This window comes from Acanthisitta chloris, unplaced genomic scaffold (assembly GCF_000695815.1).
Source record: "Acanthisitta chloris isolate BGI_N310 unplaced genomic scaffold, ASM69581v1 scaffold12892, whole genome shotgun sequence".
NCBI lineage: Eukaryota > Metazoa > Chordata > Aves > Passeriformes > Acanthisittidae > Acanthisitta > Acanthisitta chloris.
Genome location: NW_008661177.1, coordinates 146,571 through 160,508, shown reverse-complemented (window position 1 = coordinate 160,508; position 13,938 = coordinate 146,571). Strand labels below are relative to the sequence as shown.

The 13,938-nt window shown below is 47.3% G+C and overlaps 1 protein-coding gene across 1 annotated transcript; it reads left to right on the top strand.

Moving 5' to 3' along the window:
- The first annotated feature begins 10,640 nt into the window (after window positions 1-10,640).
- Window positions 10,641-13,461, top strand: LOC103797900 (alpha-crystallin A chain). Its single transcript, XM_009070133.1, has 3 exons — window positions 10,641-10,906; window positions 11,854-11,976; window positions 13,063-13,461. The coding sequence occupies exons 1-3, from the start codon at window positions 10,718-10,720 to the stop codon at window positions 13,270-13,272; spliced, it is 522 nt and encodes a 173-aa protein (XP_009068381.1). The 5' UTR covers window positions 10,641-10,717; the 3' UTR covers window positions 13,273-13,461.
- The last annotated feature ends 477 nt before the right edge of the window (window positions 13,462-13,938 follow it).

The window sequence follows — 13,938 nt, the reverse complement described above, 5'->3', positions numbered from 1 at the left end:
GAACCCCTTCCAGAGCTGTACAAATTTTCAGACCCTAGAGCATGTTTTGCCTGAGTGCTTTGTAAAGGAAAAGCCAGCTCTGCAGCGTGGCAACCTCTGGGAATAGATGTTAAATGGATGTAGAGCATATTGTGATCTCAACTGAAGGCTGCACATTGCTTTTGATATGCTGTGAACACACTGGAAAAATTGCCTGCACTACAGTTTATGGAGATAAAAAGCACTTGCCAACTGCAGTAAGCCATGGATCGGCCATGTCCAAACCCTTGCAATAACATTGACTGAAGAAGGGCAATGTCTCTTCTGCTTTGTATGAAGATATTTATTACATGTTTGCTTAAATGGCCTGAAATTCTCAGGCTCTGAGAATCCCAGAGGGAGGGAAGCAGTTTTTGGGAAGGCTGTCCTCATTTTCTTAAAGATATACACCAATCTTTTATTCATTATGGCAGGTATTGCCTTTGTTGATTTTTTATTTCTTCAACCAGGCTGGATTGAGGGACAAGATAACCCATCCCCATGGATCAGGGAAGGGGCTTGAAAATAAGTGGCACAGCTGCAGCAGTGCACAGTGGCTGAGGGACTGCCCTGGTCACAGTTGCAGTCTCTAAACTTTGGTCTTCAGGAAATAAGAAACCCCCAAATTCCAAGAGAAGGTGGTGCAAGAGAGGAGGAACAGAGTGCACAGTGTTAGTGGTGTGGGTTGGAAGGGCAAGGAGAAGGGTACTCTGTGCCAGAATGAGTTGTGAGGCTCTTGGGAATACTTTTCCCGTAGGGAAACATCCATTTGCCCTCTGTGGATGCTTTCTTTACATACCTTTTGAGGAAAGCACAGTGGGCAGTAAGCAGGCCCAGTACTGTAGCCAATGTGGTCATGCCTGGATCCTCTAGATCCCTTTTTTCCCTTTCCAATGTCTGAATGTCTCCTTGCAGGAAAGAGCTTCCCAGATGGGAAGTACTGCTCACCCTAGAGAAGAGCAGAGCTGATGGAACTCCCAGGACCACATTTTGATACCACAGGGAAGATTTAGTGTTTGCCCTCATTATCATATCCCTCTTATGCTCAGGACATCCCTGGGGTTGGAGCCAGCTTCCAACATAGACTGGTTCACTGAAAGATGTCCACAACAGGCACATGAAAGCAGTCAAATCTTCATGCCCTTCAGAGGATGGTGGCCTGCTTTTTGCTGTGGTGTTGTGAAGAGCAAGCACCCCCTTGAAGTACCAACCATTTTAGGTACTGTGGAACAGGATTGTAAAGCAACACACGCCCAGAGGAAGACTGAACAGCATTGACAGGTTTTAATCACTCTGCAGCACAGAATACACAGACATATCACAGTGCGTAAAACTGGGGAGACAGAGGGGAGAACTGGACAAGACTTCAGAGTGAGAAAGGGAGATTTGAACATGCTCAGTCAATGGCAAAACAGTGGATATCACTGCAGGAGAGTCACCTCTCAGGTTGCTTGGTGCAGCTGCAGAGCACTCCTCCTGCCATGCTCTAGGTGGAGAAAGAACACCAAGGCTTGGGCAGCACAGTGCACATTTTTATTTGCTCATCTCCAAATGCTATCAGAAGCCTCCAGAACTGCTCTCCTACATTCACAGCTGCTCAAAAAGTGCATTGCTTAAACTTTTCTATCTGAGAACACCCTCACAGGGTCACTGAAAAGCTCCTCTGTGATGGACAGGTCACTGTGCAACCCTTGGAAGTGAGAAATGTTATACAAGAACTTTTATGTCTGCATGCTGCGAGTTTAGGTTTGGGACCCTGTAATTAGAAATGATTGTTATAAATTTCCCTCCTGGTATTGCACCCACAGCTGCAACTCCTCTCCTCTGCACTACTCTTCCCACCAGGAACATACAAAATTCCTCTATTTCTTTTACTCAACAGCTGCAGTGGGGATTTTTCTGTTTGCTTGTTTTCTCTCACTGTATTTGGTCCCCCTGGCTATGACCTTTGACAAAATGCATAAAACATCTGCGGGGATAAAGGAAAAAAAGACAGTGAAAAGAGGGGTTGTTTTAGACTGCAGATGCTGTGGCAATCTTTGTCGTTTAACCTTAATTATATCCAGCAGAGCTGTGGCCATTGGCATTGCATCAGCAATCTGAAGTTTGATCCCATCTGTGTGCTTTAGGAGAACACTATCCTGTGGGTTAAAGTCTGGGAAACGTGATGCTCTTCAGCTTGATTATCCCTTAGTTTGCAGTCTGGGTTCCCCCCCAGAGTGTGCTCCAGTCTGCCCAGCCTGTGTGCTCCATTTACCTCGCAAGGTCCTAAGAGACGTCAGGGGGATTGCTGGCTCATTCCAGCTCCTTCCTATGCTCTGGTGATGCAAAGGAGCCCTAACCCCTGGTGTGCAGCAGCTGAGGAGCTGTGCTGGGACAGGCCTCGGCACGGTCGGTTCGCGCACGCGGTGACGCACGAGAGCCGCGCTCAGCACTTTGTTCGCCGCTCTATCGCGCTAATCTTTGCGCCGCTAACCTCCACCACCCTCCTACTAATGCTCATCCTCACATCAGTGCACACAAATCCAGCAAGAGGATTTGGGAGCAGCTTAGACAAACGGTTCATTAGGGTCTTTCTCTGCCAAGTGATGGTTTTTTTCTAAGGTTCCCATCACCAAGCCTCTGTGAAAATAAACTCTCCAAGTCACCAGACAGCTGCCACCCCAACAGACTCGTCTGGCATCTAGGTGTAAGGGACAGGGATGGTTATCCCATCAAGGGCTGGCATTTTTCTCTCAGTTAGGCTGCTGGATGGACAGAGTGGATCCCTTTGAGCAAAGCTGTAATTGTTTTGTGTTTCTCCTCAGCACAGATCCTATGGCTCTGCACATACTTCTGACTCGTTGGAGGTTCAGAGAGGTTCACCCCCATGTCTGCCTGATACACATTCCCTGCAGTGGTCTCTGAATGCTGTTTGAATTGTGCAATTGCTGTAGGTTATCTAGTTTAAAGAGCCTAATTATACAGGTAGCCTGTGCACACACAGAAGCTGGTGGAGAGTTGTGTTGGTTTCAGCATCTGTACTACCAAGTGATCTCTGGATGCCTCACTCTCTAACCTGGATCAATAACCCTCCCCAAACCCCCTTTCCTCAGTGTCTCTTTTAGACCTGATACTGCCTTCTTGCTCTGTCTACCTCCTGTATCTCTGTGAGCCAATCTTTGTGGTCCCTTCAGCACTGACAAACAGTTCAATTCCCAGTCCCAGATTGCACCTGAGCCCTAGACAACTCCTCCTGCATCACCTGAAATTAGGCAATTTTTTGAGGTTTCTTGGGTGACTTAAGGATTCATGCAATGACATCTGCCTTCAGTGCCTAGTGCTTTCCCTCCAAGCCCTGCACAGTGAGAGGCAGACTCAAACCAAGACTGTGTGGTTCACTGCAGGATCACCAAGAGGCTGCAGAGTTTGCAGAATGCCTTTTACGGAGCTGCATGTCCTGATCAGACCACCCTCCTTCCATGATATCATCTCTTGAGTCTTCTTTCAGTGCTCCTACAAATCTCCTGCCTCTTTCCCGGAACCAGCAGATAAAGCCACTTTTCTTCCTTGCTAGCCCTTGCTGCAATCTCTTTCTCCCCTCTCCAGACACTGCCCTTAGTAGTCTCATCTGCTTCCCAAGCCTTCCACACTGCCTATTTGCCAAGTGATTATCTGTGGTAGAGCATTCCCTGTAATTCCCCTGCTCCTCCCTGTATTCCATACCTTCCCAGTGCAGAGGTTGGGTATCAATCCTTTGGAGAAGAAAATTCAATAGGACCACCCTGCTATAGGCTCTGGAGGATGATCTGCTCAGTGCAGGAATGATCATGTAGACCCTGCAGCAATAACATCTAAATTGTCAAGAGCACTGGAAGAAGAAAAAATAAATGTATAAAATCAAAGAACCATATAGCAAATTATGATTTTTTAAAAGAGTTCTCCATCTGAATGTATATCTTATTTATGTATTTATTTATTAGATGTTCACACCAAACAAAGAACAGTTATGGGGTTTTTTAAAGAGATCTCAATATGAAGATTTATCTTATTTATTTATTTATTAAATGCTCATACCAAACAAAGACTGGACATAATTTCTACTTTCCTCTGAAAAAAAAAATAGCCAAGATTTTAATTCCTCAAAGTGTTATATCACTTACCATTATTATTTGTTTTAGATCATCACATCACCAAACAGCCATTCTCAAATTCTCTGTTCTGGTAAAAAGAAGGGTATAATTTCTAGAGCCAAGGGAATATTTTTTATGGCAGGAAGAGGGGCCATGGAAAGCTCAGGGAGATGAGATCTGGTTGCAAGGCAGAGGGACTCTCAGCAGCAAGCTCTGTGGAGTTGCAAGCGAGGTGGTTTTATTCACAGAAAGGACTAGGGGAGTGAAAAGGGCTCAAATTATACCTCTGCTAACTCATTTTACTTGTTGTTCCCAGTCACCATGATGATACTTACCCCTCTGGAAAGTGCTCTGAGATCTACAGATGGGGAGAAGCATCATTGCTTAGCAGCTGTGAATTTCCAAACCTGCTCCTGTCCCCGTTCTCCTGCTCTGTGTGTGTGTGTGAGATGCTTTCGCCGCATCTCCCACTCTCTGGGCGCTGTCGCAGACTGGGAAGCAAAGAGCATCTCTCATTCCCTATGCAAATCCATTGATGAAAACATAAAATGCATTGTGCTGCTAAAACTTGCTGAGCTTGTTTGACCAAGTGCCAAGGATTAACAGCACGTAAATTCACCATTGATTTGACAACAATGATATTATGTGCCCTAAACACTGATGGGATTTGTTCAGTGTTTAGGATGTGGGCTCTGAGGTGGAAAAAAGGGATTGCTAGTAATTTTTTAAGCCTCTTTGGCTGCACCAAGGCAGACTGTTGATATTATATAAATTCTTTAGATAAAATAAATATCAGTCTTTGTATGAGTAGAGTGGATATTTAACTTTTCCAGCATACAGCTGAATTGTAAATCTGACTGTGGTTTGCTATAAGCCAGGAAATAAAAATTGCCCCATCCCTTTAAAATAGTGAAGAAGAAGATGTTGGAGTGGGAAAAAAAAAAATCTCAAAGGCCAGCAATAAAACTGAGGATTTTGGCTTGAAAACAGTGGGACAAAGATTTCTTTTTAGGTAGAAAACTAGAAATGTTCCCTCCACAGCTTGTCCCCAAGTGATTGTTCCCTCCCTGGCTCCAGCATTCAGCAACTTTGCAGCATGAGTGGGGACCACCTGGGACAAAACCTGGGATACAGGGGTTGGCCATGCATGAAGCAAGACTTGCAGAGGTGAGGGAAGCAAAAGCTATGGTGTCTTAGACCAGGACAGGCTTAGCCCCTCACTCTGAGCCAAGAGCTATCCAGCTGAAGGCTGTTTGAGAGGCATGGGAATTTGCAGGGTTCTCTAGGGACATGCTTATCTCTTTAAAAGAAAAGCAAGCCAAGTTTGGTTGTTTTTTTTTAAATCCACTTGCTGCAAGTTAGGCTTCCAGATCTATCTTGAACCTTCTTCATACATGATCTGATTTTCAAAAGTGCTCAGCATGTAGCAACCCTCACATTGTCTTCTTCCTTGCTATGAACTACCCTCAAAGAGGGGTTTTCAGGCATCCTCTTTGCTTTTAACAAGAAACATTATTTTAAAAAAAGAATGTAACACCTGCCTTTTCTCATGCCAGCCTCCCATGGTGTTACCCTGCAGCCCTGACCCCAGATAAGAAAGGTGTGGCCTCACCTCCTCCCATCCATTGTAAACTTGAGCAAGATATCAACAGCATTCAAAAATCATCAGTATCATTACTTTAGTGCTTTCCATGGTATCTGCTGGGGGTTGAGTGCAGAGGAAAACGAGTCTCACTGCAGTTTTATAATCAGCTGCTCCAGCAGCTCCCCAGGTTAGACATTGTAGAAAGGTCTGGAGCTCCTGACCATAAGGAACAGGAAATGAGTCTTCTGAAGAAAGGAATTGGCCCTTAAAAGAAGAAATGCTCTGTGTTCATTTCTAGGGAAAGCTTTCAGTAAGTGCTTAGCCCAAACTGATAATGCTGGCTCCCCATGGGTGAGTCTGCCTTTTCAGCTTGACTGCTTGCATCCTGACTTCTGTAACTTCATCCTGACTTCTTGCATCTTTTCCAAAGCCAGGTCTGTGCAAGATTAAGAAAAGCATGCTCTTTGGGGTTTTTTTTACCCCACATGTGGTGGCATTTTCCACCACAGCAAGACTGGTAGGAAGAAAACTTGCAACAAAATCACATTATTACTTGCTTCAGCTCTGTGTGCCTGTCATGAACCCATTTTGGCACCTCATAGATTTCTGTGAAGGGGAGACAGTCTGATTAGCATGCTGCAACAATTTTATAATGAAATATTGCCAGAGATTATTGACTCTCTTATACTCTCACTAAACAACTGACATCTAAATGCAGAGGACCATCCGAATGAAAGCACTAGAACTCGTTGCTGTTTTCCATAAGGACTCTGAAGAGCTGCATCCTCTGCAAGTTGACTGGGACCACTTGACACAAGAGGACATGCAAAGTAGAGCACAGTTTGCCTTTCTTAGCTCTCCTGAGGCTGCAATGCAGCAGCTGGAAACAGTAATTCCAGTTCTATTAGCACTTCAGAATCTCATACAAACCCTTCACAGTCACACCTGACCGGTCACTGCTCCACTTAAATTCTTGTTTTTCTCTTCACATTGGGCTTGTACAGAGCTTGGCATGGGGGTTGGAAACAGCCCTGGACTTGCCTGGAAATTGGCAGGTGAAAGTCAGTCGTGGACAAACTAAGAGCAGCTAAATACAAGCAAGGGCTGTGCTTGATTGCTGATGGTTGATGATTGCTTTGCTCAGGAACGTGATCTAGGATTTCTGCAGCTTGTACTGGTCAGCATCCTTTACTACATGTCTCATGCGCTGGCAGTTATACATCATAGTTTGGGAAGGGATTATTTCGAAGGTAAGCTACACAGCAGAATGTACTGGAAGATTTTTGAGTTGGACTCCCATTCTAAATCTGCAGTGAGGCTTTGGGAAAACCTGCCTTTGATGCGTTGCTTTTGGGTGTGCTCATGAGCACATGTGTTAGTTTTCTTCTTTTTATAGGAACACCGACAAATCTCACTGCTTTTGCTCTGCAGGTGATAATGGTGCTCAAACGTTGTGTGCCTTGTGAGGTATGATCTGCTGAACTGATACAAATTGATTGCTTTCTCTTCTCATACCAAATTCCCAGTGGATGGGATTCATCTCACCAGCTTTGCTTGTCCTGAAGGAGGTTAGAATTAGAATTGCCTCCCCTAAGACAGCAGTCCAGGCTCCCTCCTTAGTCAGCTGAGATGTAGGCACTGCTGAAAGGTATCTCATTTCACTTTTCCTACCCAGCCACATTGAAGCATGAGCTGTTTGGAGGCATCTGTCTCCATTGACTGGCCAGGGAGTCTGGACAACTCGTTTGGACTGGACACATAAGTTTTAGACCATTGGAAGCTAAATGTGATGCATCTCAGGAGACTGATCTTTGCCCCGAGGCATGCAGGCAGTGCGAAGTCTGCATCAATAAAGCAAACATCTGTAAATGAAATTTACATTTCAGAGAAATAATTTGCCCATAAAAGACAAAAATATCTATCAAAGACAAAATGAATATGACTAGTTCTGGGGAGACACATGGAAATGTGGGTACAGAAGAAACTAAAGGCAAAAATCCATAAAGTTTCCTGCCACTTTTCAAGTATTTGAAGGTGTGGTAATACACATAATTTTAGATAAAATTTAGCTGAAGCTATATTTGTCATTTTTCTCTCAACAACAAATTCCTGTCATCCCACTGAACACTCAGGGTGCTCTGGTCATATGTTAAACACACGTGTGTTCCATCCCACTGGAACAGGTTGCCCAGACAAGTGATGGATGCCCCATCCCTGGGAGTGTTCAAGGCCAGGCTGGATGAGGCTCTGAGCAACTTGGTCTGGTGGGAGATGTCCCTGCCCATGACAGGGGATTGGAACTAGATGATCTTTAAGGTCCCTTCCAACTCACATCATTCTGTGCTCCAGCCCTGGAGCAACTTCAGGCCATGAGTAGATGATGGGTTTTGTTGGGCTTCCCTGTGAGGTAAATGGTGTTGTATAGCAGCAGCTGCTTTCCTGGTGCTTAAGAACACCCAGGTTAGTGTTGCTGAGAGAGGTAGAGCCCACCTGAGCTCCCCCATCCCTCCCTGCCTCAATAATCCACCCACATTCCTGCACAGAGAACACACTGAAGGTCAGAGCTCAAGGGTTTGGCAGTTTCTAAAAGACTGAAACATGCCCAGAGAGGATCGTGCCACTCTGTGTGTGTCGCTCCCTGTGCTCCTGGTATAACTCCTGATTTTGGGAAAAATAAAGGGGATGTTCCCAACACACTTTAGGTATTGAATGCACCCCTCATGCATGTTTGGGGCCCAAATAGTATGTCACCCCCCCAAATCTATCTCATTTTCTTTGTGAGTACAGTTCCCACCACTTCCTCTATCAGCCAAATAAATCAGAATCACAGAATCAGTTAGGTTGGAAGGGACCGCAGTGGGTCTTCTGGTCCAATCTCCCTGCCTGAGCAGGGCCACCCTAGAGTACATGGCTTAGGATTACATCCAGATGGTTCTTGAATACCTCCAGCAAGGGAGATATCACTTTGCTTTGTGTGCTCCAGTGAGTGGCCTGGGATTTGAACCTGTTCCTGTATCTCTCATTTTGCCTCTCATTCTGCATATCAGACGATGCATTCTGCATCAGGTCACTGCTGCCAGTTGGTTAAACATGGGTTAGCAGGTCTCTGGAACTGGGTGGCTGAGGAGAGATTTTCTTCTTTCCGGGTGCAAAGACCCAAAACTTGTAGAGCTCTTCAAGAAAAATCTTGGTAGTGCTTTTATTTGCTTTCCCTTCATTGTCTCAAGCAAAATGACGTATTTGGGACAATGGGACTAAGTGAGGGCTGAGGTCTGTCTGTTGTGGTTTTTCCCTCCATGTCTTGAGGAGGGATTGATCTCTTTTTGGCACCTGATTTTAGAAAAGTCTTCACACACAAGGTCCATGGCCAGACCACAGAGCATTTTCTTGCTGAACTAGGTAAGGTGGAACCTAAACTCTTGTCTGTCTTCTTAGTGGTTTCTACTGCCTTTTTGAGTGTCTTTTTCTGCTCAACTTGATGCTTTCCATGAAAGAAAGCCTCTGTACTGGGATCTTCTGGCTCCCACTTTTCCTTGTCTGCCTCCATGCTCTGTGTGGAGAGGGGTCACGTGTGGAAGTCAAGGTCAAGGATTTTCCAAGACTACACAGTTCCTGGGCACCAGGTGATGCTTAGCTGAATGTCACTTTGCCTCAGTGCTTTCCTGAATTTAGTTCCTCTGGCCTGGACTGATCCTGTTTCTCCCAAAGCACTGATGCCAGCATCTCAGCCACCCTTGGTTTCTTCAGTCTCTGGCGATATGAGAGGATGATCCAGCCCCTCAGCTCTGAAGTGCCTTTTGGAGTGCCCTGTCCTCTCTCTCCCTTGCTCTCCACTGACTACAAAAGGTGCTGAGATGCACAAGACTCCCAACACTGGCACTTCTGCTACCCAGGAGTCCCTGGAACGCAGTCCCAGCATCACTAGCTTTGGTGGAAATGGGGTTTGGGCTGTTGCTGAGCCCTGCTGTGGAGCTGGGCAGCCGCACTGCCCTTTTGCTGCCCAGCCACCTCAGCTCTCTGGCAGAGCCTGCTGCTCTGGCAGCGGGCACGGTGCCCGTTCCCCGGGCAGGCCAGGGTGCCAGATGACCCCTTAAAGGAGGCTTTAAGTGAAACAGAAATGAAAAACAGCTGTAACCAGAAATGCATGTTAAGCAGGATCTGTGGTGTGACACCACGAGATAAATGAATCTCCCACATCACTCCTAAATCAAAACGAGGACACTCTCAAGAGCAGCTTTGGGACTGCTGTTACGGTCCACGACCAAACTTATTTTTCATCCTTTCTCTTGCCAGAGTATTTTTTGTTAGGAGTTATTTTGTTTTGTCAAACCTGTGTTCATGCTCTTCATCATGCATTAGTCCTGCTTCCCTGCCAGTCCTGCCATGATCTTGGTGCCAGGGGCATCAGGCCACTCTGAAGTGGTGAAGGCACTTTATAGCATATGACAAAAGGAGTTTCTCTTTCTTCAACCTGGATCAGATCCTTTTTCCTTGCTTGGAAGAAAGCTGCTTCATTTATTTGGAAGAAATCTTGAGTCTCTGTTTCAAGGACGGGCAGACACAGAAGCAACATACTGAAAAGCCAAGGTGGGTTATGAGACCCATGGAGCCAACCTTTTTGACAAGCATCCTTGAGATGCCCACTGGGGTGTTATGTTTAGCCTGCTTGATTCCATAGTGGTCCAGCCAGTACCCCTGGGCACCCCATGTCTCACAGCCTGCTGCCTGGCATCATCCCTCCAGGACATCTGGCACTGATTCCAACCAGACTGTCATTTCCAGGTCAGTCTCCGCATTTCTGCTGACCACGTTGCCTCCATCATGAGATCATGTCTTTCCAGAGGAATCCTGCTAATGCCTTCATTCTGCGAGACCGGTATATATAGGGGGAGCTTCCCTGGGGCTGCACTGCGCAGTCCAGCCAAGGCATCGCTGTCTCCCCAGCAGCGGCACTGCCCCTTCCGCTCTCCCCTTGCAGCCACAGGTCGCAGCAGCAGCAAGCATGGACATTACCATCCAGCACCCCTGGTTCAAGCGTGCTCTGGGACCCCTCATTCCAAGCCGTTTGTTCGACCAGTTTTTTGGAGAGGGTCTCCTTGAGTATGACCTCCTGCCTTTGTTCTCATCCACTATCAGCCCCTACTACAGGCAGTCCCTCTTCCGCAGCGTGCTGGAGTCGGGCATCTCAGAGGTAAGGGCCCTTTGACTTCCTCTCCTTTTCTTTCCTCTCCCTCCTTATGCCTTCACCTGTTCCTTCTCACCCATGTCTCGCTGGTGGGGGCTGGTGGCTGCAGCCCCGTGCTGTGGGTGTGAGGGGACGAGGAGGACCTCCAGTCCACCAGGCACTGCCCACCTGCCCCTTCTTGGGCACAGAGGGAAACTCTCACTGGAGATAAGTCTTTTCTTTGAGAAACAGAAACTCTTTTGCCTCCTGATGGTTGTTTCCAACACTTAAAGGTTGCTTTTGGTGCGCTGTGCTCACCAACAGTATGGCGAGGAAGAGCTAGGCTTCTTCCAAAGCAAGAGCCAGCAAGGGCAGCTTGGCATGGGAGAGGACCCTGGCAAGTGAGAACTTTCTCTGGCCCCCTCCTCCACCTTGGGAGCTCAGGGATTTCAGCAATCCTATGCTGAAGGACCCTGGGGCAATCCTCTGAATGCAGCTGTAGGAGGAGCATATAGCTGTGGGGGCTGTGATCCCAAGCTCAGTGCTTTCTCTATCTCTCTCTTACTGGTTTCCTCACGGACCTAAGACCACAAATAAATCACTGAAAGGACAAAACACATGCTATCAGAGAGTATTACACCTGTTTCCATCCCTTCTCACTGCTGAGTGCATCTGGCGGATCACTGAGTGCCTAAGGGTCCTTGGCACAAGAATAGCAGTAAGAAAAGACACCTCTCCCCAGAGCAATAGCAATGGTGCAGACACCTACCACAGCCTCCCAGTGTCTTTGACAGCTACCATGACCTCCCAGTGTACCCATGGTGAGAAGAAGACCCCTCTGAGGCCCATGGTCACAGAAGGAGAATCCGTGCTGCCTCCAGACCACCCGTTCTCTGGGCTTTAAGTTGTCGTGACGCTGGCACTGCCTCCGTGCTTAGGGCTCAGGTCTTATTGTCTAACAATGTTCATTTCAGGTGAGGTCTGATCGGGACAAGTTTACAATCATGCTGGATGTAAAACACTTCTCTCCTGAAGACTTGAGTGTGAAGATTATCGATGACTTTGTGGAAATCCATGGCAAGCACAGTGAGAGGCAGGTAAGTGGAAGTGACGGTGATGGTGGAGCAACTGGGGAGTTGAGCTTTGTTTTCCTTCTTTCCAACAGTTCTCAGTTGAAGGGAAAAAAAAAAGAATGTATCAGAAGAAGGAGTTATTTATTGATTGTAATTATTGGCATGGCCTGTTCCCACAGAGCCTCAACCTGATATCTGACAATAACAAGCTAATCCACTCCTCTTTTGTTTATTTTCAATCATCATCTTCCATAACCGTCAGATGACGATGTCCATTGTTCACTAATAACACTGGACCAGACAGAGAACATCATCTGGCGCTGCTGAAGCATGACTGAGTTTTCATAAGCCAGAATCCTTAGTGAAAACAGAGTTTTCATATGCTGATCTGGGAGAGAAAAGCAAGAGCAAACAAAACAAAAGAAAAACAACCAAATGCCTCAGGCTTGGAAACTTTTAACACGTATGTCATGGAAATATCTGTGAGGGTCAAAAAGTGAATTATACCAGCAGGGGTTTAATTCTTCTCATACACATTTTTGGCCAGACAAAGCTCTAGCCTGGAAACAGTATGTATTTTTTAACGTAGTTAATTTTTCAAGAGGAAGAGAGCAGCCATTTCATGGCCAACTTAAAGAAAATAATTGCATTTCTCATTCTTTTGGCCAAAAAAAAGAAGGGGGCCAGGATTGTGTACTTTGGCTGACACAGCACTGCAGCCTAGTAAATAAATACGTGGGTGCACACGTGCACCTTGCTTTTACCTTCCCAGAAGCCCAGACTTTGTCTCCAAGCATCCTTTGGAACGGGAGGCTGCGGCAGGGCCCCTGTCCGAATCAGATCCCAACCTGGACAAAATCACACCCTGCTGCTCTGCTCAGCTCTTGCAGCTTCAGGGGCATCACGGGACACACCTGCCCCTAAAAACCTGTGAAACATTAAAACAAACAGAGGTGTGCCCAGTGGCGCTGGCTGTGCAGTGTCACGATAAGCCTGGGTGAATATGGACCTGCCCCTCTGATGGAGCCGCAGGGTTGGGCAAAGGGAGGCAATGGCATAATGCCAAAGGGTTTCTGACAGGCATTCCCCCCTTTCCCCACTGCCTCTCAGGATGACCATGGCTACATCTCCCGAGAATTCCACCGCCGGTATCGCCTGCCCGCCAACGTGGACCAGGCTGCCATCACCTGCTCCCTGTCCAATGATGGCATGCTGACCTTCTCGGGCCCCAAGGTCCCCTCGAACATGGACGCCAGCCACAGCGAGAGGCCCATCCCCGTGTCCCGGGAGGAGAAGCCCACCTCTGCTCCTTCCTCCTAGGCCCGCCTGCCACCGCGGTACGCAGGCTGCCACCCCCTGCCGGTCTCATTCCCAGAGCCGTTGCATAGATATCAGTGAATATCTAGAGGGGTTTATTTTGTTGGTTCTTCCTCACCTCTGTTTCCTTCCCCTCCCTCTCCCCCACCTTTCCCCTGGATGGAACGAGGGGCTGGGTGAGCGGCTGGTGGACTTTGAAGCTTAAACCTGTGGGGATGGCATGGATGGCACGTGCTGCCATGCTGCTGTGCTTGCTGAAAGGGTCTTCGTCTGGTGCTGTAGCCCATAACCACCATCAGGTAGGAGGGAGTGCACGAGTAACGCTGGCTCCTGGTGCACCAAGTCTTGAGGTGAGGCTTGGAGCAGGGGAAAAGCCCTGCAGACTTGCTGTACCCCAGCACAGAGTTAAACTGATTACTCTTAAACAGCAACAGAGCCAAGCCCCACACCCCAGATCCTGCACATACGCGATGAACCTGCCACGAGTTCCTTGCAGCCGCAGGAGAAATAATAACATCTCACCTTCGGGGGGTTGCTACGTGTATTTTGTTTTTCAGCGAAGTGTTTAAGTGTGTCTGTTCACACCACTGCCCTGTCGTTTCCCTTAGGGACAACTGACAGGAGGACAAGCACTGTCTTTCCAGTGTCTTAGTGTGCCCTCGGGGGAGA

Excerpts from the sequence above, each read along its gene's own strand:
- LOC103797900 (XM_009070133.1), top strand. The coding sequence starts at position 10,718 with ATGGACATTACCATCCAGCACCCCTGGTTCAAGCGTGCTCTGGGACCC. Across the intron at positions 10,907-11,853 it reads TGGAGTCGGGCATCTCAGAG|GTGAGGTCTGATCGGGACAA; the intron begins GTAAGGGCCCTT and ends TGTTCATTTCAG. Across the intron at positions 11,977-13,062 it reads GCAAGCACAGTGAGAGGCAG|GATGACCATGGCTACATCTC; the intron begins GTAAGTGGAAGT and ends ACTGCCTCTCAG.